Source organism: Coloeus monedula (genome assembly GCF_965178545.1).
Source record: "Coloeus monedula genome assembly, chromosome: 6".
Taxonomy (NCBI): domain Eukaryota; kingdom Metazoa; phylum Chordata; class Aves; order Passeriformes; family Corvidae; genus Coloeus; species Coloeus monedula.
In genome coordinates, this window is record NC_138786.1 from 10079306 (window position 1) to 10101475 (window position 22170).

The 22170-nt window shown below is 36.8% G+C and overlaps 1 protein-coding gene across 3 annotated transcripts in view; it reads right to left on the reverse strand.

Moving 5' to 3' along the window:
* Positions 1-22170, reverse strand: part of USP47 (ubiquitin specific peptidase 47) — a 51543-nt gene that overhangs the window by 13741 nt on the left and 15632 nt on the right. For 2 of the 3 annotated variants that reach the window (XM_082284480.1, XM_082284482.1), the window contains 15 exons: positions 19317-19520; positions 18347-18460; positions 17078-17216; positions 15968-16064; positions 15330-15475; positions 14455-14534; positions 13494-13643; positions 7306-7401; positions 7063-7215; positions 5528-5695; positions 3630-3761; positions 2842-2918; positions 2471-2526; positions 1834-1946; positions 842-946 (listed from right to left, as the gene is read on the reverse strand). In XM_082284480.1, coding sequence (XP_082140606.1) covers positions 842-946; positions 1834-1946; positions 2471-2526; positions 2842-2918; positions 3630-3761; positions 5528-5695; positions 7063-7215; positions 7306-7401; positions 13494-13643; positions 14455-14534; positions 15330-15475; positions 15968-16064; positions 17078-17216; positions 18347-18460; positions 19317-19520 — 1830 coding nt within the window. Of the gene's footprint in view, positions 1-841; positions 947-1833; positions 1947-2470; positions 2527-2841; positions 2919-3629; positions 3762-5527; positions 5696-7062; positions 7216-7305; positions 7402-13493; positions 13644-14454; positions 14535-15329; positions 15476-15967; positions 16065-17077; positions 17217-18346; positions 18464-19316; positions 19521-22170 lie in introns of all 3 variants that reach the window. The other variant, XM_082284481.1, reaches the window with a different exon arrangement.

Genomic DNA, 22170 nt, shown 5'->3' on the forward strand with positions numbered 1-22170 from the left:
AGACATGCAATAAATATAGATGTTTCCAAATTCAAATACAAGCCTAAATCAAAATGCAGAAAAGAGGGACTTTCGAAAAGTATGTACCCAAGCACAGGAAGACAGGTCCCAGAAGTATATTCAGAGGGCTACTTTGCCTATCACTTATACCAAATGGCATCCTAGAGGCCTGAGGAAGTCATAGCCACTAATTATCCTCGGTGCATCTCAAGATGTTAACACATCCCTAATCTGAATCTGCCTTGCTGGTACTCTGACAGCCAAAAACATATATGGCAAGAACCAAAGAGTACAAGTAGGTGAGCAAGAATTGATGTCTTGAACTTCTAGCTGTTTGTGGAAGGCAGAGATCAACAGATGCCTTGGTGTGCACTCATGCTATTGAACTAGCTACCCAGGAAGATTCTCAAGAACTCTGTTATTAACTATCTAATACAACATTTTGACTGCAATACAAATGAAAGTGTTCACAATTCTTTCAACTTGCTGAGGTCATGGTGAGTCTAACAGCTGCTCTCACTGTCAGATTTTAAAATAAGGGTATGGAAGATCATACTGCCTTTTTAAAGGGCAGGCTGTATCATTCCAATCAGCAATCAGCTGATGGCTACTGGCAGAAAACTTGGCCAATAATGGCCAACTAGAACACCTTTAAAAAAAAACCAAAACAAAACAACCCCATCATACAGAACTTCCCAAGATCCAGCCCCCAAAACCAACCCTCCAAAAAAACCCACAGCAAACTCTCAAACACTCCCTCAACATTAGAAATTTAAAATCTGAAGACACAGCAGAAAAAACTACATCTAACAATTAAACTACCCTGTTATGCACAGCATACCTTGTAAGCTATTTCCACAGCTTCCTTCAGTGTTCTGTCCTTATGAACTTCCAGTTTGTTCTCCATCATTATTTGCTTTGTAGGATGCATGCAGAATAATTTAATCTATGAAATACAGGAGGAACAAAAATGACCACAAAGGCATTTTCAAATGTCTTTCCTATTAGAGTACATTTAAGTTGAAAACCCCAAATTCAAACAATCTAATATGAAATACACCTTTAGCTCTACTTCAGCTATGGGATGGCTCCCTTTCAGCTGGTTATACAACTGCAGATAGAAAATGTCAAAGGCACAGGAGGTGTATGTGTATATCTGAATCTTTCTCCAAGCTAGGATACAGCTTCTATAACCAGACCATGATGTAGCCACAGGCAGTGAGCAAATGCTCCAAAGCAAAATGCACATGAACAATTAATGTGAAATTCCTTTTTCACATAGAGAGTTACACATTTTGCAGTGAGAGAACTTCCTCATAAAACAATCACTTGATTCATAGATAGACCAGCTGACTGCCATGCTTGTAAGTCACTGAGGACCTATTTTGTTTGCTCCTACTGAATCTAGGCTTGGGAAACATTCTGCTCTTTCTGCTAAGTAACTATTTAAAATTAGTTTAAGAAGCACCATTGCATAAAGTCAAGGGGCGCAATATGAAAAGATTTAACACACCCAGCATGCAGCATTACACATTCTTTGGAAGTAATTTTGCTGAAAATAAGTGATGCCAGATTAACTAGTTTTGTTTTGGTTTTGATACCAATTCAAATCCACATGCAATACATGAACTCAACAAAAATGTCTGGTGAATATCTCTAGCAGATGCCTGCTCTACATACAGGTTTACAACAGGTGTGCAATTCATTTAAAAGAATTGTTAGTACAAACATTTATCATAAAGAAGTCCCTGTATTGTAGTAAAAACCATTGTTTACTGTAGAAATATTTCCCACTAGCAATGTATTGTTACTCAGTCCAGCAGAAATTCTAACCTTGCACGTGTTGCGTTCAATTTCACGTTGCCTCTTTTCTTGTTCTTCTAATTCTCTTTCTTTCTGTACCAATTGTTTAATGTGCTCTGGATATTCATGTGCCTCAAGAAACTCTGCCAGTAAAAACAAAGCAATAGTTTAAAAAAATACAGTTTTCCCACAGCAGGCAACACCTTAGGCATCATACCTATATTTGAGTTATCTTGGCTTTTCACACCTTTCTTTTTTCCACACGAATTTCCCACTATACTACACCCTGTTCTCTTTTTCATTATTTAAATTAAATGGAAATCTGCCTCTTATTCCCCTTACTTATGTTATCAGCAACACAAGAAAGTGATGGTAGCAAAAGATTCCAGTACCAGTACGGAAAGCTTTGATGTTGTAAAGAAATACACTAAGACTGATGACTGCACTTGATCCTGTTTTTACAATAAATGTAAATACTCCTCTAGAAAGAGAATTAGTTGATAACAAAAGTCTCAAGATATCATCTATATTGTGATAAAATAAATATTGCACCTCATGCAGATTAGCATTCTTCATGACATTGTTTTGTAACAAGAAACAAAATCATAACATGCAACACTTAAGTTTAAAAAAACCCAACTTTTGCAAATACAGCTGTCTAACTTACTTGCATTTCTTGTTGGATCTTTCAGTCTATATATCAGCATGTAAGCATTTGTGGAGCTGGGGGAAGAGAATAGACAGCTGAATTTATCACTCAGGAGACAATACTGGCTTCAGAAGCTGCTTTGGTGTTTTTATCTTTCAGTAAGGAGCTATGTCATATCTATCTTACTAATACACTAATCAAGAAGGATTCTAAAAAAAAATATCACATTATTTTAATGATCTGAAACAGCAGTCAGGGTAGTTCTTACAACCATCTGAAGCACCTGGTATTAATTTTAAGGTAACATATTAAGCACATGCACCTCAGCCATTCATTTGATTACACTAGAACACTACCAGAAAGAAAAGTAACATTACAGTACTACTAACCTAGCAAAAGCACTGGAATAATAGCCTCTGCTTCCAGAAGATCCTCCATATGTTTTCTTAATATCTTCCTGAGTTATCTAACAGAAAATCAATGTAATGATTATTTGAGAAACTTGCACTAATCGAGATGCATTTATTCTCACTAGGAAACATGGCATTACACAACACACTATATTAATAATTCCAATTTTTAAAATATTTCTGCTTATTTGCTAACTTCCAAAAACAATTTCAAAGTGATCTTCTCCATTTTACAATGAATGCAAACATACTTTTTTATTTTTTAGAGTAGGATCTTCTTAGAGAAAAATATACAGGCTCTTGATTGCAATAACATCTATGGATGACACCTGGAACACCTGCATCAGCTGGACAGGTTCAGTAGCACAGTCTGAGCTGTAACAGATCTACAAATACCCTTCTCTAAGCAAAAAATGTTCTTCACATGTACAGAAGGCAAAATTCTAAATCCAGCCTGGCCCATTCATGAATAAAGGCTTCTTTAGGAACCATCCCACCTTCATTGCCAAGGAGAAACACTCCTTCCCCCACCACCCAAAAATACATAGATAAATAATAAAAAAACTCCAACCCCCCAGAAATCAGTTAAGCTAATGAGTGAAACATATGTATATGGCAGGAGATTAGGATGAGAGGATGAAATCAAGTAAATACTTGAAATACATATAATGAAACTGGTTTTATGTGCAGCTAAGTGGAAAACCACAAAACAGAAACTTACTGGCTCATTTGTGAGTAGAAAAGATAACTAAAAATACTATTTTTACCTTGCTAACATGCTGATCATTAAAGCTGTACCACTGATCATCACTAAAAGATTTTATACAGGCATAATAATGGCCACCAGCAGCACTTCCAGAATGAACCATGACAGAAAAGAGCTCATACAGTAAAGAACTCTGTGGAGAGAAGAAAACGTTGTGGTACGTATCCAGTAAAGAAAAGCTAAGCAAATGGTCATTTAAAAAAGTTTTAAAACAAGGACACAAATCCAGATATGTAAATAGTTGGATGCAAAGAGTAGATCTGTGTAATAGAAGTTAATTAATAGGGACTGAACAAACCTAGAGCTCTGATATGCTAAACTTTATACAGGAATTTGTAGCTGCAAAGCTTAGGCCTATTTGCAATCACCCTTCTCCACACTTGCTGTCATACACTTTTGCTTCATAGATAAATGGATGGAAATACAGGGCACTAAGGACATGCCTTCAGTGTTGCATATAAATTAAAAAATAAAACTGAACCATACTGACTCACAAGTGTTACAAGGATATTTTTAGACTATGTGGGAGAAACACTTTATATTCTCAGCATATCCTACATCCCTTATTAAGATATCCAAACCAAAAAGCTTGGCTTGACAGCTTATTTGCCTTGAGAACAAGTAGTATGAAATAATTGGCCAAAGCTACTGTCAATACTTGGAGTCCCACTTGCACTACAGACACATTAAAATATTCTGGTCTTGTTCCAGTCAAGTGACTGGAATTAATTTTTTCATGACTTCCAACTAAGACTGACAGTATTCAGAACATATACCAAAAAAACCCTCTCAGATGGTTCAAGATAAATAGAAACAGGGCCAGATGTGGAGATTAACATGTAAGTCAGCCTTTAAAACTCTTACTTTACGAAAGTACCAGCTGAAGACAAACAGCTTCCTAACAAGGCTGAATAAAGGCTATTGGCCTAATTTCAGATGAGGTCACTGAACAATACATGAAGTACATATTGTAGACATCACCATAAAAGTCAAGATTTTTGATGAATTTTATACTGTCAAGAAAACTCAACCAAGTTTATCAGCGATCTCTACCAACCTTTATGTCTCACAGCAGGATGACTGCTATCCTGGACTGACTTTCTGCTAATTCCTCTATTTTAAGATGACTGAAGGAATATTTAACATTTAGACCCTTGGTCTCATCTATACCACTGATAAAAACTTTCTAATGTTCTCTTACTAAGCTGCAAGATGCTTTTGCAGCTAAATCTGGTAGGCCTTTGATAGCTGGCCACAAAGTAAAAACACTGCTCACAAGACAAAACAGGTCTTCAATTGGAGGGTCTGCTGCCAAAACAAGTTATCTGGAAATTCTCTGACAAGCTGGGAAGACCTTTACTCTCAGGTGACCTCCAAACCAGTTGAATTCTTTCCTTTGTTGTAGTGTTAATTTTTGAAAATTTAAATAAACTCACACACTCCCAACTTCTAACCCCACCTCCAATGTCAGAATTAATTATACTTTTATCATCTACTTTTGTGGTGGGTTGACCCTGGCCAAGAACAAAGCACCCCTCCAGCCAGTCAATCACTACCCCCCTCAAGTGGGATGGTGGAGAAAATCAGAAGAGCAAAAGTGGGACCACTTGTGGTTAGAGACAATGACAGTTCAATAAATAAAGGAAACACACACAAAAACATTAATAGTGCAGTGATGCAAAGGCATCACTCAGCACCCCCCACCAGCAGACCAATGCCCAGCCAGTCTCTGAGCAACAGCTACTTTGGAAAGCCCCCAGTTTTTACTGCTGAGCATGATGCTGCCCAGCAGGGAATATGGCAGGGAATATCCTTCTGGTGAATCCAGGTCAGCCTTGCCAGCTATGTCCCTCCTCCCAGCCTCCTGCCACCCCTTTAACACCCCAGTGTTAAACACACCTTTTCACTGCCAGCTTTAGAGATCCTCTCTGCTGCACTGTTGCTTTCAAGGCAGATTCCTTCATCAACTCCATCATCATTAGAAAAATCATTGCTCATCTGGTCACTGTGACAACTGCCTTCATTTTCAGCTCCACTATCAGTGCAACTCTCAGTCTGAGGAGACTTCTTCAAAATAAGACATACATACTAACATTATACAACACTGAAAGTTACATGGAGTAAGAAATAACTGTGTTTGTGAAATGAAAAAAATTCACTCTATGAAACAATTAAATTCCTCAAAAAACTAGAGACCTCTGCAATTCAGCAACAAGAACAGACTTGCTTCTGCTGGTGTCTTCGGTCCACCTCTTCAACCAGTATCCCTGGGTTTTGGGTACAACTGAATGGGAATTAGCAGCTTTCAGACTTGGCAAGGTTGTATTTATTACTAACCTATTCCATGCACTAGTTAACTCAATTCAGTCCCTGGAAGTGTAACATCAAATAACAAACCTGTTGTAACATGGCCCTGTTAATCAGAACTGACTGAAAATATTTTCAATCACAATCAAAGATTCCTTTTTTTCCATTTCAACTCACTGGACCGAGCCAAGGTATTACAGTAAGACTGATTACTATGAATGCAGCTCACTCAGTATATTCATCTCTTACCTGATTCTCTTGCCTCTGGATAATTGTTTTGATTTTCTGACAGTTGTTAATTTTATCTGAGTTCTATTCTGCCAGATCAATCTTCATTGTCATCTATCCCACTCACTCAGTGACACTTTGAGAGGTATCAAGTTGTCTACATGGCATCCTTCCTAAGACAAAGGTTTGTACAGAGCCAGAAAAGCCTCTCCATATGCACATCCAGGCTGTATTTCTCTTATACTAGTGCAAGCCAACAAATGTTTCCAAGAATGAAATTAGAGGAATAGCTTTGGTCTTCAATGCAAAATGCACAGTAAACACTTCTTGATGAATGTAACTGCACAACATGAATTTTGGTCAAAACCAGAAAAGTAAAAAGGTGGAAGATGGATGGGAAAAAATAAAAATTTAAATATCTTATTACTACAGTATACACTACATGTCGATTCAGAAGGGAGGAATTCATCACTAATGATTTCTGGACTAACTCCAGTATTCAGAGTTCTGAAACTTTACATCACCTCTTATGACCAACACAGATTCAGACACAAGTTTCAGAAGAATCTTCCATTCTGGAATTGCTAAGTATATATGTAGAAGCCCTGAAACTCATGTCTTTAAATCAGTCGAGTGGAGATGTAAGAAATCTGAAACAGCTTCTTTATGGAAGCAGGAACCCCAAGTAGAGAGAACATGCTTCCTTTGCAATATCAAAAAAAAAGAAATCCACATGGACAGACTTAAAAATCTTCAAATTTTAACAGTAACATGGCTAAAGAACATTTCATGTAGACAAATAAAGTTGTTAAAATGGGTTTGTAAGACTGGAATTTTGATTTTCTTAATGAGAAACTTCAAGGAAGTTAAATGCTTTTCTCTGAAACCAAACACTTTACCTCATCTTCAACATCAATAAAGACACTCATGTCCAGCTCCTCTGGAAAAGTCATGCGATCATTGAGTTTAATTCTGTGCATAGTGGTATAATCAAAGTCAAATCTCTTCAGCTGTAATGTCAGCAGGTATGGAAAATGCAAGAACCGCAGACCCTAAATGAAACAAGGATAAGATTATGCTCCTGTTATCAGGACTGGAATTTATTAGAAGTAATTTTTGCAAATCATTTGACCAGTCTTTACCTTCCTTGCATCACATTTCTTCTTACATCTCTCACAAAAGTACTGATTTGGGCCATCAAGGATCTCAGGCTGAATAAAAGCATGCAGTGCTTCTTCCTAAGAATAAAAACATGTAACCCCATTTTTAGAGTGTTTACTATGCAGGTATAAATTTACAATGAGATTGCAGACACATACAAATACTTCAATTAAATCTACCACCAAAAGTTGATGGACAAACTTTTGTACAGACACAATATTCACATAAACATGACCAGAAATCAAGCTTTCTACCCAGCCCAAGGTAAACAGTAAAACCACAATTACTGTTAACTGTATCTCGTTCAGTATTTGATGAGTCCCAATTGTCTTTGTTTTAAATTTAAATTACATTTACCCCTGTTATCTTGCACATCACATTTTGTCATGTCTGTAGAGTCATCTGTCGTGAAAATGAGCATATTTTTTAACACTGCTTTGGCCCTGCTCTCCCAGAGTTTTGAGATAGTTCTTCTGCATTCCTAAAGGAGTTGTTCTAAGAGAGCCAATCCAATATTTACATGGGTAAAGTGGCAGAAAAAAAAAAGTTGCTCAGTTCCTCAATGAAGGCATGAAGACATCCTTAGTCCTATTTTACAAAGGGTCTTAGGAAACTACATTTGAAGATCCTATTTTTAAGTGAAAACTGGGGAAAGGGCGGAGGGAAGAGTACTTGAATTTTGCTCCCAAAGGAGTGAGAATCAGATATGGCCATCTCCTATAAAGACAAAAGTAGTTTCCTCGCTAAACCTTATGAGGCAACTAAGCAATAACTGGAATTTTGTCTTCTGACAGCTACCTAGTTTGGAGTAGTTCAAAAAACCCCAGAAGTTCTGTCATTAATGCTTATATCCAGGACTTCAATGACTTCTACTTTGCTCCTCACTACAGCAAACAATATTCAAAATACAACCAAATTGATCATTACTTCTCTCCCTAACACAAATTGCTGCAATGACACTGCACATTAAGGTGTAAATATGTGAGAACAAACTTGTTCAAACAGAATTGACTAAGAATATTGAGATGGGTTCACTGAAGAATTTTACCCAGAGATTTTGAAAGTTAAAACCTGTAACCCAGTCAGCTTGCACTCCAACAGGCTCTGGGTTTCTGAACTCCAAGGGGAAGCCAAAGTTCTCTGTTCACCAAGGAGGTGAAAACAAACACAACTTGCACAGAAACAATGTTTTTAAAATCATGGCCTCTTAATGAAGGGCTGTGGCTGCTCCCCTTAAGTAGGAAGGGGCTTGACAAGGCAGAGTAAACTCACCAGGCATAACACGGCTGGCAAAGAACTTAAGACAGGTATCTAAATCATGTTGTTTGGCAAGTCCCACTTTGGGAACAAATGAAGGATTTGCCAAGTTCTTCACAAAAGCCCCCAGTTCTTCCCCTCTCCTTTCTTTTCAAGAACGGAGGCAAGCAGCAAGAACTACAAAGCAAATATTTTACAAAAGCTCTGTTGCTGTTCTAGGAGAAAGGACTTTTAAAAAAGGACCCTATTCCAGGTGACAACTTTTCACAAACAAAAAGCCTGCCAACCTCCATAGAACAACTGTACAATGAAGGCAGTCATCTCAATTTCCCATTTTTTGACCCAGCCAGAAAGGCCTTTGAACAGCCCTGAAATCACAGCTCGCGGGCAAAGACTCTCTAGATGTGTGAAAACCTTTCAGAGTCTGAATCGAACTGCTGTCTAAGTCTTTATTTCCTAAATGCTACAGAGGCTGAGTTGCTTTTTACTCCAGGGCCACAAACAGCTAATGTTTTGTAAGATTATGTACTGAGATGTGCGGAATCTCATTCTAAAATATAAGAAAAAAGACTAAACAAGTTAGGACCTGCTTTAAAACAAAGCAGAAGAAATGCATTACTGTATTTTGACTACTATTCAGAACTATTTCAGTGAAAGCAAAAAGTTAATAGCCAACACAGAAAACATGAATCAGAAAACATCACATAATGACATAACAATCACAGTGATAGAGCTCTCTCTTATGAGCCAAATGGCAGTTAAGGCAAGAAAAATATATTTCAAGTGTAAGAAACAAGTTGCAGCTCATGTATCAACATGAATATAAACGGGAATATATGAAGGATAGGACATAAATAAATGATTGTGTAATGCTTATGGAGCCTCATGTGATGTGCAATTTAACAAGGAAACACCCTATAAATTTTTACATAAGGCAAGAAGTGATGATGCTTTAGACCCCCGAGAAGGTAATGAAGTATTATGACATCATTCTTGAGGTTTCACTGCTTACCACACATAGTGAGCTGTGCTTTGAAAGGCCTGATTAAAACTCCTGGGACCTCCATTACTTTTGAGCTATATAAATAGCCACGTATTTTTCAATCCTTGGACAATGACCATTGCTGTTCCCCAGGCTTACTCTTTTGCCTCTTACACAACCTTTATACCCAGGCTAGTTCTGCTGATTAGGATGTTTCTTAATACAATTCCTATTCTAGTGCAGTTCACTACTCTCTACTCTGACAGTTTACTCAGCAAAACCAGTGACAAAGCTGCTAAGCTGCACAACCTATCACACCACACACCCCCTGCCCTGCAGCACCACCAGAAGCCAGCCTTACCTTAGAAGTAACCTTCAAAGTGGCAACTGTTATCTAGCCTTGAAGTTACTAAGCACTTCCAGCACTCCCTACACACACACTTCAAAATAAACCATAAATTATCAAGCTACAGATCAGGATGACAAAAGCTATTTAAACTTCTTTCTAGTTCAAAGAATCAAAAGAACAATACAGGCTGAAAGAAATTTCTGGAGATCATCTGATCCTAATCCCTTGCTCAAATCAGGTCCAACTTTCAGCACATTGCTCAGAGCCTTGTCCAGCCAAGTTCTGAGTGTATCCAGTTTTTAATATTCTGAGATTTCTATCACTTAGCACAGTAAAATGCTGAAACAATTAAACCTAATTATTGTCTGGCTCAAGAGAGGCACTTCAGACAACTTTCCCTCCATAAAAATGCATTATGATCTAGTCAGTAGTTTGACAGGTACCTTACTGCAAGCATTCGTAAATGTGTAAATTTGTAGAACATGTGAGTAGGAGCAGTAGAACCTTTATGAAAACTTACACAACAAATGGCATTTAGGCAAAACTGCTCTTGGAAAAAACTGGAAACTAACTGCCATCTCAGATTTTCAGAGCTCATCAGTTTCCCTGTGTTCAAAGAGTACGTTCAATGAAAAATACAAGACCTCGTTGTTACTAATCTAGCTTGAAGAAAAAAGGAATTATCACATCATCCATATTCTGCCTTCAACGGTTTGGCAAGGACACCACAAAGTTCACATACAGTCCAAACTAATTTCTGCCCTAAAAAAGAACTACTTGTACACATACTTACACTCCCAAAAGAAAAGCTATAGTACAAAAGATCTTGAAAACGAACAACACTTAACAAAACACAACTGCATTTGCTACACCTCTGGAATACTTGTATCATTACTAGTTTTCTGGTATTACAAATCAACTCTCCCTGTTTTCTAGTAATATAATTTCAGCATCCCTACGAGTTTCTAGTTGCATCTACCTTTCTCTCAGCTGTTCATCCTGCAAAATATTGTTTTTTACTGCAAAACATTTCAGCTTATGCCTAATGCTGTTAAATTCGGGCATCTCTACAAAAGTCACTAGTACCTACAAAAATCAGAATGTGAATTGTTGCTCCTGTTTACCTCCCTGAAATAAGCTAGATGCTTCTACGCCCAGATTTCTACTGACCTCAAGAAAAGCCTGATTCAGGGGGTTTTTGACACCATACCCTTGAACAATGCAGATTGCATAAGTACTATTTCAGAAACCATCTTGAGTTACACACTGACAACATATCACTGCCCCAGAGGTTGTAGCTAAGCTGTCTTACTACACGAAGTTGGAGGATAGAGTGGGGAATCAGAAAGAAAAATTCCAACTGCAAACCTTAAGACCACACTGAAGAATTTCAGAATTAGCTCATATTAGGAAATAAAGCAAGCACGACATTATCCTTCCCAGTTCTTCAATGTCCCCATGTATTGAGAAGTAATACACATATACATTAATGCAACATTTCAAGTATCTACATTTCTTTGGTAGTACACAATGTCAAACAGTGGGATAATACTCTTTAAACGGCATTCTACAGATTAACCTTACTTAAGGCTCATCCATCCATTCTCTCTCATTAGAAAGTAATGGAAAATCACTTACCTCTAACTAGAGTTCTTTGAAGGTAGTATCCTCCTTAGATCCCCTATCTTGGGTTGTGTCGCCTGCTGCAAGTTCCCTCAGGAGCTGACTAGCAAGGTCTAAAAAGTTTTACATTCCCTTCTATAAGCCCTATTAGCGCATGTGTGAAGTTTTTGATCTCTCACTCAGACCCCTTTACCTACACCTACTAAATCACCATCATCTATGGATCAATGGAGGATACTACCTTCAGAGAATTCCATTTAGAAACAGGCGATTTTTCCCTTCTCCAAAAGCAAGTATCCTCCATATCTCCCCACTGCTGAAGACTACGAAACTAAGAATTACATCTGCTATCGATCATACAAATGCAGGGAGGAGAATCAACTGAATGTAATCAGAGTATGAATTGAAAAAGCTCAAAAATTGAAGCATCAATACAAGTTGCAACCATGTAAGTTTGTGTAACAAAAATCTTAAAACTATTTTCCTCAATGTAGTTAACCCTGTAAATGCTGACTGAAAGGAAAAATATCAAATACTATTAAAAGTAATCTGATATTTAAGTCCTTATTTGTTCAAGTTTTCTGTTTTTACAAATAGACAAAGTCTTTTTTTAGCATTGCTACAGACTTGTCCACTAAAGAAAAAAAATCTTCAATTTGAGACATATGTAAAATGCATTGTTAAATGCAGAATTAAACTACATGAACTGAATAGTTTTCATTACTTTTAACAGATCATAAAAATCTAATTACTGAATAAAAATTCCAACAAATAAAATTTGGTTCAGGGAATATTGCTAGAAATTAGCGTTAAAGAGTGAAAAGGGAAGCCATCTGTATAAAATATCAATCTGTATTAAGACAGCTTCAATTAGCTGGATAGTTCCAGAAAATTTCAATGCAATCTTAGAAAGAATTCAAAGGACTTTACTAACTTGGATCCTTTTTCCAAGATCAATGTCCCTCACTTTTACTACTTCTCAAGATTGGTATTTAAAGTTTCAAAGTATGAAGTACTTTGAAGCTACACTGCAGTTTAAATTAATTCTAACAATGCTTAACAGAATTACTGTTAAGAATTATGGACTATTAGTGCTTTAAAAATATTGCCAGCACAGTAAATATAGAAGGAAAAATACTTAATATATAATAAGCCAATTACACAAGTGCTTGTTTAGAACAACCTTTACTGAAAGAGTTGTTTGATTTAATCTTATTTCTTCTCACAATTCCATCCACAGTACAGGCATCCTAAGCCACAACTGTAGAATTTCAGAGTTTGTAATATTTTTTTTTCGGGAAGGTGGAAAAAATAAAACAAAAGAACTTCCACAGCTTTACTAAGCAATAGATATGGTTGCCAGCAGCAGTAAAGCTGGAGCAAAAGTGACCATGAACATGGATGTGTAACAGGATTTTTGAATCATCATCAAATTGCTTATTAAAAGGATATGGTATTTAAGAAGTGAACTTTAAAAAGCACAGCAACAACATGGCAATTAAAATAAAAATTTTATGTCAATGTTCTGTTCTTTCACTAAGACTGTCAACAACGCTATGAAAATTTAGCAGATGTGCCAATAAAAAGAACAACCCAAATAAAACTTTGTGATCTCATAAAAATCCCTCAAGTAAATGCTGAAGATTTTATCAGGAAGAAAATAATTGATTACTGCAGCCCTAAGGCAATAAAGTTGCATTTCCCCTCCCCTTATACATGCACCAGTAGGACTCATTGAAGGGCAAAAGAAAAAAAAAAACCAAAACAAAAAATAAACCAAAAAGCCAAAAAAAAAAGAAAAATCTTCTAGAACTTGCTAGCTGGTTCACTGCACAAAGACGAACACCCCAAGATGGAGTATCTAGGATGATACTTACCACGGAACCAATTAAACCACTGTGCCATTATGTATTCTATGTGTGTATGGATGCACTATTAGGCAGCATAATAGTACACACCACGCTAGCAAACGCCTGGCTGGAGCCATAGGGCCGGATGACCAAAGGGATATCCAGGTAAGTGTCGATTCTCCAGCCTTCATAGCCACACTCTAGACATCTCACATAGTCCTTCAGTTTGCCTTGATACAGTTGATTTATAAGATCAGCCTGAAACAAACAGATTCAGCAACACAGATTAAAAAAAAAATGACCAACACCATATTTCTTTAGTTTTATTAGAAAATACCTTTTTGTTAATTAAGTCTAAATTGCATGGCCACACGTTTAAAATACCATTCCCCAGCAGGACATCCACCTCCTGATTTCTAATTTTTCCCTGCCCAACACGTGTATCAAACGAGCTTCTCGAATCACGTTACATAAGCTTCAGTGTTCTTTACAGTCACATCTTAAGAGTGACTACAAAAGCACCAAATTGAAACAAGGCTGATCTTGCAGACGTTGTTAACAGACTGACCCTGCAGTCCTTTCCTGTGTCTCCAGAGACAATTTACCAATTCCTCCTATTTACCAAACTACAAACCTCAAAACTAGCCTGCAAGGTGGCCATTTATCAGAATGTATCATGTGCCATGAATATATTCCTGACTTTCTCCCGCATTAAGAAGGGAGAGCTTGAGCTTCAAGAGGCCACAACAAAGCCTAATAAATATAGACAGCAAAGAAGCTACTGTGGGAGTTATACAATCCCTTTCTGTGCTTCAGATAAAGACTGAGTATCCAGAGTACAGAATATTCCACTTTTAATTGGGGGAGAAAAACAGATCCAACACGCTCTTGAAAGTCATACACCACAGTGTGATTAGCTTAACTATTGCATCAAATAAGAAAACTACCACAGATTTTCAATAAGCTGGTATTTAAAATTTAGTAAATTATTTTCATAATCATCTTTAGAAAAACCAACAAACCCCCACAATACTACACCACTGAAAGAAGACAGTTTTTCCAGCATTACCTGCTCCGTTTGCTTCCATTTCTGCTCCAAAGCATCAAACATGACTCTACAAAGCTCCTGTACATCATGCTGCTGCCATGCTGTTAGAAATTGAAATTATTATTAATTAAAACAAGAGATGTTATTAGTCCAAATACTGACTGTAGCCTGAGAATGTTTCCTGAAAAACTACTCATTTGTTTAAGTCTATACCTACATTATTCACTACTGGGCCAGTGTTCAATTCCACAGGCAGCTGCCTCTCAACGTAAGTCAAAAAAATAAGCAGCCAGCTTGCTCACAATGTTTATGTAAAAACAAGAACTGTGTACATAAGCAAGAATATGTGAAAAATACAGAACTGCTAATGTACACTGTTATCAAATAAACTGCTTCTGATTTCTGTCCCACTTCGTGCTGATTCTCCAAAACCCAACTTCCAATTCCTTATCATCACGTGGTAATGGAAAAATCAACAGGTTATGGGGCAAAATTACCACACAAGTGTAAAAAAGACATATACAGTGTTTAATTTGAAGTTGACAATAATATGGGCAATTCCATAAATACAACAACTTGACATTTGTGATTCAAAACAGAAGCAAATTTCCTATAAACAATTACTTTTTTAGAAACAATTAACGTGTGTAATGACAATTTAATTACAAAAATTTAACACTTTTTACTTCGACAGCCTAAAACTCATAGACGCCATTTCTTGAAAGATCAGACACACCCCACAACAAAGTATCCACGCAGGCTATTTTGTTTTGATTGAAAAAGTTGATTCATTAATTACTTATAATTATTCTGGTATTTTCTCCCATGAACAGCAGTTTAGCCCCTAGCAGGCAGCAGCTGAAGCAAATCAGGCCAGTTTAATAGCTGCACATTACCTTCACTACTATCCCATCCAAAACTCCGTGTGACATCTGTTGTTTCAATTGCCCTTTTTTTGCTGGTCTGCAGTAAAACAAACAGCCTTTGAAGCTGGTAAGGGATACTCCTCTCAGGATCCTCTTCAGATTCTTCAAATTCCCACCTATTTGCAACACAAGATTTTTGACAATTAAAAATGCTTTGAAAACATTACTGAAGAGGGCATTAAATCAATATTTACTTCATTTCAGGTCATCTGCCCTGTCACTGCAGCTCTGTTTCTTGAGAGAAGTCAAATGCAGTTGCTTTCCATTTCTGCAGTAAAGGGCAATGATACTCTTTAAATGTAGAAACATAAAAACGAAGGAAAATTTTGAAGCCATTCACTGCACAGACATGAACTGCACTTAGCATCAAATTTAAGTTTGATGTTTTCAAGATTCTTTAAAAAGCTCGTCCATGCCACAACCAGTAATTTATATTTTACTGAAAATCTGACGCTTTTAAGCAGATATCATTTATAAGTCTGTCCAGCTTGATTTCAATTATGCTTTCTAGTATCCAAACAAGGAAATTTTGACAGGAGAAATTCCAGAGGGTCTCCTACCAATATGTACTAGCACAATTTAAGAAGTTTTTGATTCTATATACTCACTTATATAATGCATTTCTAAATTCAGGAGTCATGAAAAGTGTTTGCAGAAGGCTGTTCAAGTAGCAAGTCATTGCCTGATTTACCAGCCCCACATAACCTAAAAATAAGAGAATAATGAAATGGAAATAATGCAAAAAAATGGCAAAGCACTTCAAGAGTTAAAACATTTGACAAGAAAACAATTCTGTGACAGTGTTTAAGAACTGCATTCATCTGTTGTTATTTACACTTTAAAAATGGAGGGAATGTTACCATTTCTGAGAGCTATAGAGAATAATAGTTTACATAACAGAAATAATTCTCCTGAATGATATGAAGCTGGTTTTTTGATGACAGTAACACGTAATATTTAATGCTGAATGCTACACCAATGGGGATATAGGTAACTATAAATATTTTAATAGCAGATTTAAATATTTTACAGAATAAACTAGAATTTTCTAGGGAACAATTGTGTATCAGCTTACTTATTGCCTAATGTCAGCTAAAAGTATCCCAGTAATAATGTTAATATAATTTGTATCTGCACTGATTTTACTATTGTCTTAGAATTAGAAATAAAATAAATCTCAAGTGCCCATACAATACTACTATTCTAAACCCTTCCCCCTTAAATAACTAATTAAAGAAACTAATTAAACTACTATAACTCGGTGTCATTTTTACTAGCTAAAAATGAAATTATTTATTTATATTAATCTAAGCTGTAATTTTAAGATTTTCTCCAAAATATGTAATATTAGCAACAACTGATAAGCAAGAAGCATATACTAAAGCATAATATAATAAAGAAATTAAATATGCCTATTTATACTCTGAAAACTATTGAAAAACCATAATCTCAGTACCATACTAATAATGAAAAGGCAGATACTCCACACTCTTCTGTGAAGAGACTGAGTCAGAAAAGGATAGAATACAGTTCTTCCATTTCTAAAGTGATGTGATAATATCATAAAAAACATGACAAAAAATGTAGCAGTGATGTGGGTATTTTTAAAATAAACTGCAATTTATTAAAAAAAAAAAAAAATCCCGAGGTGCCACTATTTGAAAATGTGCTAAAATAATTACAAATAAGCATTGCCTTTACAAGAGAGAACACGATACCTGTCTCTGATTTGCTCAGGACTGAAGAATAAGAGTAGCTTTGACTGACATAGTCATTGGTACATCCAATAGAGCCTTCTCTTGGAAGGGGGCCTATGAATCTCTCCTGTGCACTGTCATCTGTTGTACCTGACTCCTCCTGAAAACAAAAACACACCCATTTCGTGCAAAAGTTAGACAATACATTTTTACTGAAGTACCTATGAGTTTCACCCTTCTCTCATGGCTAAGAAATCAATTTTGCTAGGCACACCACACAATTTTTTCAAAACTGCAGATTCAAAGTGTAACTTCAGTTCTGCCCTCCAAATTCTCAACCCCTTGACACATTGTTCTTAGCACTGGCAGAAGGAAAGGTCCTTTGGAATATGGCATAACCAAACACAGTATTACAATCCACACAACAAGCAAGTTTGCAGTTTAGCATCTCCTGTGTCTCAGTTTTCTGCACTGAAATACAGAATAAGATTTTTTCCAGAAACCTAAATTTCAGTCCATTACTCTTTCAGAATCATCCTTAAATTCTGATCTTGAGCACAAATATTTACAAGTGGGGTTTTTTCCCTTTTCCAGATAATTAAACTCCACAACAAAGGCTAAGTAGGCCAGCATTACACTGATACAAGAGCTGAGTAATAAATCTTAATACATCACTAATCTATCCAATCATTGATTTAAATATATTGCAGCTGTGTGTATCATATAGTTGAGAAATAGAAAATTTCAAAAAAATTTGTTATGGCAAACAGCAGCTTCTAGCAACACTGCCAACACTTCTTTTAGATGTATCTATACACAGATACATTTATTTTTCCATAAATGTAAATGTGGAAGCAGGTAGCTGCTGTTGATGCAGTGCTGCTGTTTCTGAGAATTCTGCCAGAAGGTCCTAAGCTGCTTTCAAACACCCAGAGGAAAGGGATTGGATATATGATTAAATATGTATTGTTAAGACTTATCTCTGAATGTATCAAAGATTAAGTAATCATATACCTTAGAAAATTACTTGCAGCAAATATCACAAATATTTGACAAGCATGAAGAGAGTAACAGCAAATCATTACTAATGAAATTGGTCCCACTCAGAACAAATGTAAATATAGATGTAAATATAGTCAAAGTCTGTTGAGAAGGTCCCCAGAGAAGCTTACTATGAAATACTCAGCCCAGTTTTATTTCATTTTCTGACCTTACACAAGCACTACAAAAAACACACACCTCTCTCCCCCAACACTATGGCTTATGTAGCTGAGTGAAGATTTTACTCACCGGCATTACGTGAGGCTGCTCACCATCCTTGTCTGTCAAATGCAGAAAGTTCTTCTTCCCTGGCTCAAAACCAGCATCAAGAATGGTTTTGTCACTGTTCTGATCTATTGGAGTCTGCTAAAGATGAGTAAAACAACAGAAACATCACTTTTTTATAACAGATCCATATGCAATTAACACATTCCATCCAAGTACATTGCTTGATGTGGTTGCTGACACAGTAAGACCACAAGAAAATAAATAATTATCCAGTAAACAAAACACACATTATTAGTACTGAAATAACTTGGGAACAGTTTAGGAAACATTACAGTATAATGCTTAGATGTTGGTTAATTTATTGAGGAGTCAGACACTGGTCTGTAAGTTTCTAGTGAACATCACATTACCCAGTGTCCTCTACAGCATACAGACACTTTTTTCTTTAAAAGAAAAAAACAGTTACTTTCAGCAGGCATAAACATGACCTGAAATAAACTGATTTCTATTTCTTAACAAATCTTGTAAAATTTTCTAGGTGCATCTAAAGAAATATTAACTAAAACCAACACTGATTTACAATAAAGCATAGGAGTGATAACACATTTAAAGAGGTCTAAGAAACATGGGGAGTCACTACACAACACGCTGCTGCTGCTGCTAAGAAAACATTTCTCAAACAAGACCACAGGAAACTGAGATTATTTATCATGGGTATTATTATTAAAAAGACATACTGATAACGAAAACTAATATTACATCTGAATGATCATATTAGTTTTTGTTTAATCATTAAACAGATCTATCATTAAAGAGCATACTTGGAGACTAAAATTCAGCCAAATCAACACAGTGGTGTCAGTCTGCTGTGGCACACCCACCACAAAATGTTACAGGAATGAAATGAGACTGTGCAACACAGAGGAGGTTTTCTATTCTGAAAACTGAAGTGTTTGCTACCACGAGGAAACAAAAAGCATCCCTGCCATACCGTGTCAGTGACGTTATCTCCATTGCCCCACATCAAATCAAAAGATCCATTCACGTAGCCCACTTTGGAAGCCACGTCTTCAAAGAGCCGTTTAAGTGGGGTGGAAGCCGGCAGGTTCAAGGTAATACGCTCATTCACTGTCTTGGAATTCGTGGTGTCCTGTATTATACACAGCACCCTGGGCTCCTCAGCAGCACTCTCTGCCTGGAATGACAGCAGACAACAGTTCATGAGGAAAATTAAGAATACTTTGGAATTTAATTGAAAAATCAAAACACAACTTCACCAGTAAAATGAAGTACACTTTTAAAACCTAAGGTTCCTAGGAACTCGACTTTATTTTTCAAAGTAAGCATTAGAAAATTAAGAACCTTCCAGTTCTGAAAAACATATAAAAACAAGCTCCATTTTTATAGAACAAGAAGGAATTTGTACAGGTGTGGGGACAGAGAAACTGCTCAGGTTCTGCACAGAATTTCAGACAGCAAGCAGATAGAAGACTGCTTCAAAATCAGGAACAGACTTCCAAGTCATCACTTCCAGATCATATTTTGCTTTGACACAATCATAAATCCTGCTGAGGCAGAATATACCTTTTGTGACTTTAAGAAATGCAACCCAGAAAATTTGCAAGCTTCCAAGTAACCTTAGAAGCTGACCACTAAACAAGGTTTTATAATGAAGCCACCAACTTCCTACTAACTCCACTGCTGTCTGAGTTGCAGGAGATATTCTTCTGCCTGAACAAAGCAAGAAAATTAGCATTGACAAATGGCTACTGGACAAAGTAAAAAGAGTTTAAACAGAAACTTCAATGTACCTAAAATCAGAACAATAATGATCTTGAATGAAAGTGGCAATGGAATAATAATAAAATTTTCTGGACCCAGGTAAGCCAAGAAAAGTGGCATCTTTCCAACACTGAAAACCCAGCAAAAGATCTAAGCAAAATCAATTAATTATCGTGGTTATCCAAAATTGTAGAACAGCAAGGAATAACTGATACTTAAATACACATCTCATAAGAAAGGATCAGGTAAGTAAAAGGAATTAGTCCTTCAGGGACTCAGCCTTTTCAAGTTGTAACACACAGAAAGCATTAGTAATGTGTTGTCAGGGTGCCCAAATTGTAGTCCATGGCTAACAGCCACGGCATCTAAAAAGGCAAAAAAACACATGCAGTGCTATCGTGATTCTCAGTGGATAAGAACAATAAATGGCAATAATTATGTTCCTGCTAAAGCTCTCAGCCACATCACAAGCATCTTCTAGAGAATACAGAACTATTAAGAAGATCTGAACAACTTCAGAATCCCTTGTAGTTCTACACAACCAGCCTCACAACACATATGAGCTCTATCAGAGTGGTATGGTCCCTTTTGAGAGCTCTTACATCACCAAACCCTTTGAAAAGGACCATGGACATTGCAGCTGATGCTGCATGCCTTTATTACACAGTATTCCAAGATCTGCTGGCAGTGTTCATGCAAGGATAGAATAAAATGTTAGCTGACTGCAGCATCTATTCCTATCATTGTCACAAAAAAGTTGTTAGAGAAAGGCCAATAAAACCACCCTCAACCCAATCTGTATGATGTTAGTTTGCTTTCGACTATGATTTTTCTTAAGACTTTGGAGTCCAGTTTCTTTAGGTTTATCAAATGTAATGTCCTGTGTGGAAGCCTTCATTAACTGCATGCTCAGAAAGACTCAAGGCACTATTTGCAGCAAATCTGTAACACTTCATCTTCATACATTTCATCTTTATGGGAGAATTTTACATTTATCAACTACTTTCCAAGAAGACATGCAAAACTATTTTTGAAACATTAACCACACATTAAGAAGAAAACACAATTTGGAAGTCAAACTAATTTTGACGTATTATATCCTCACTTTCATCTACAGCACCCACAGAGATGCACAGGGCTGTACTTAAGTAGACTAAAATTAAATTTCACCAGTGATTACTTCTCCTGGGCTCTTTCCTTGAAATTTCCCAGCACAGCATCTTTTTGTTTTGTTTTGTTTTTTTTCCTTTTTTGCTGAAGAAGCAATTTCCCTCTTTCCCTGCGTGGTTAGGAAAGAGAAGGTAAAGCTTGTTCAGTGGTCTTTCTTGATTTTTTTTTAAGAAGATGAGCAGCAGCTAAGACCCAACAAACTTGTAAGATCAGCCTATACTTACATGCAGGTCCCTCAGCAATGGTAAAGGCTTGCTCTGAGTGGAAGCCCACCCTCCTCTATAGAACAGCGCAGGGAGGTTAAGAGGCATTTGCTACTATTCATACAGATTCATCTTGGAAAACAGAAGTTAATTTGGATTTAATTGTCCCCACACTGATTTCATATTGATCCTATAACTTGATGGGCCACTGCGTATGATCATATCATGAGCAGCTCTCCACTGGAGACTTCATTCCTTGTGCTACTGCCCTTACATAACCACCTCTGAAACTGCCCTCCTCCCACTCCCACTTTCCCTGCTGCCTCCTGCATTAGAGTTGCTACTGAAAATAATTAGACACAAAGTATCTGAGGGATGGAAGTAACACTAAGGGAACAAATTACAGAAGATTACAGAAGATTTGCTGGTTGGGTTGGTGGAAGTTGCACGTCACACAAATCCTCTCCTCCTTGTTCACAGATGTAATTCTGACAGACTGAACTGGTTTAACTCAGGGTTAGTATAGCAAAGGGTATTAAGCCGTCATTCATTCACACTGCCACCCGCTTCAAGTTGTTAGCAGTAAATAGATAGAGCAAAAATAACCTCAGCCCAACTCTATGCATGGAGAGCATTCACACATACCAGCTGAACTAGGAGACAACAATGCAACACCTTGTTTTGAGACTT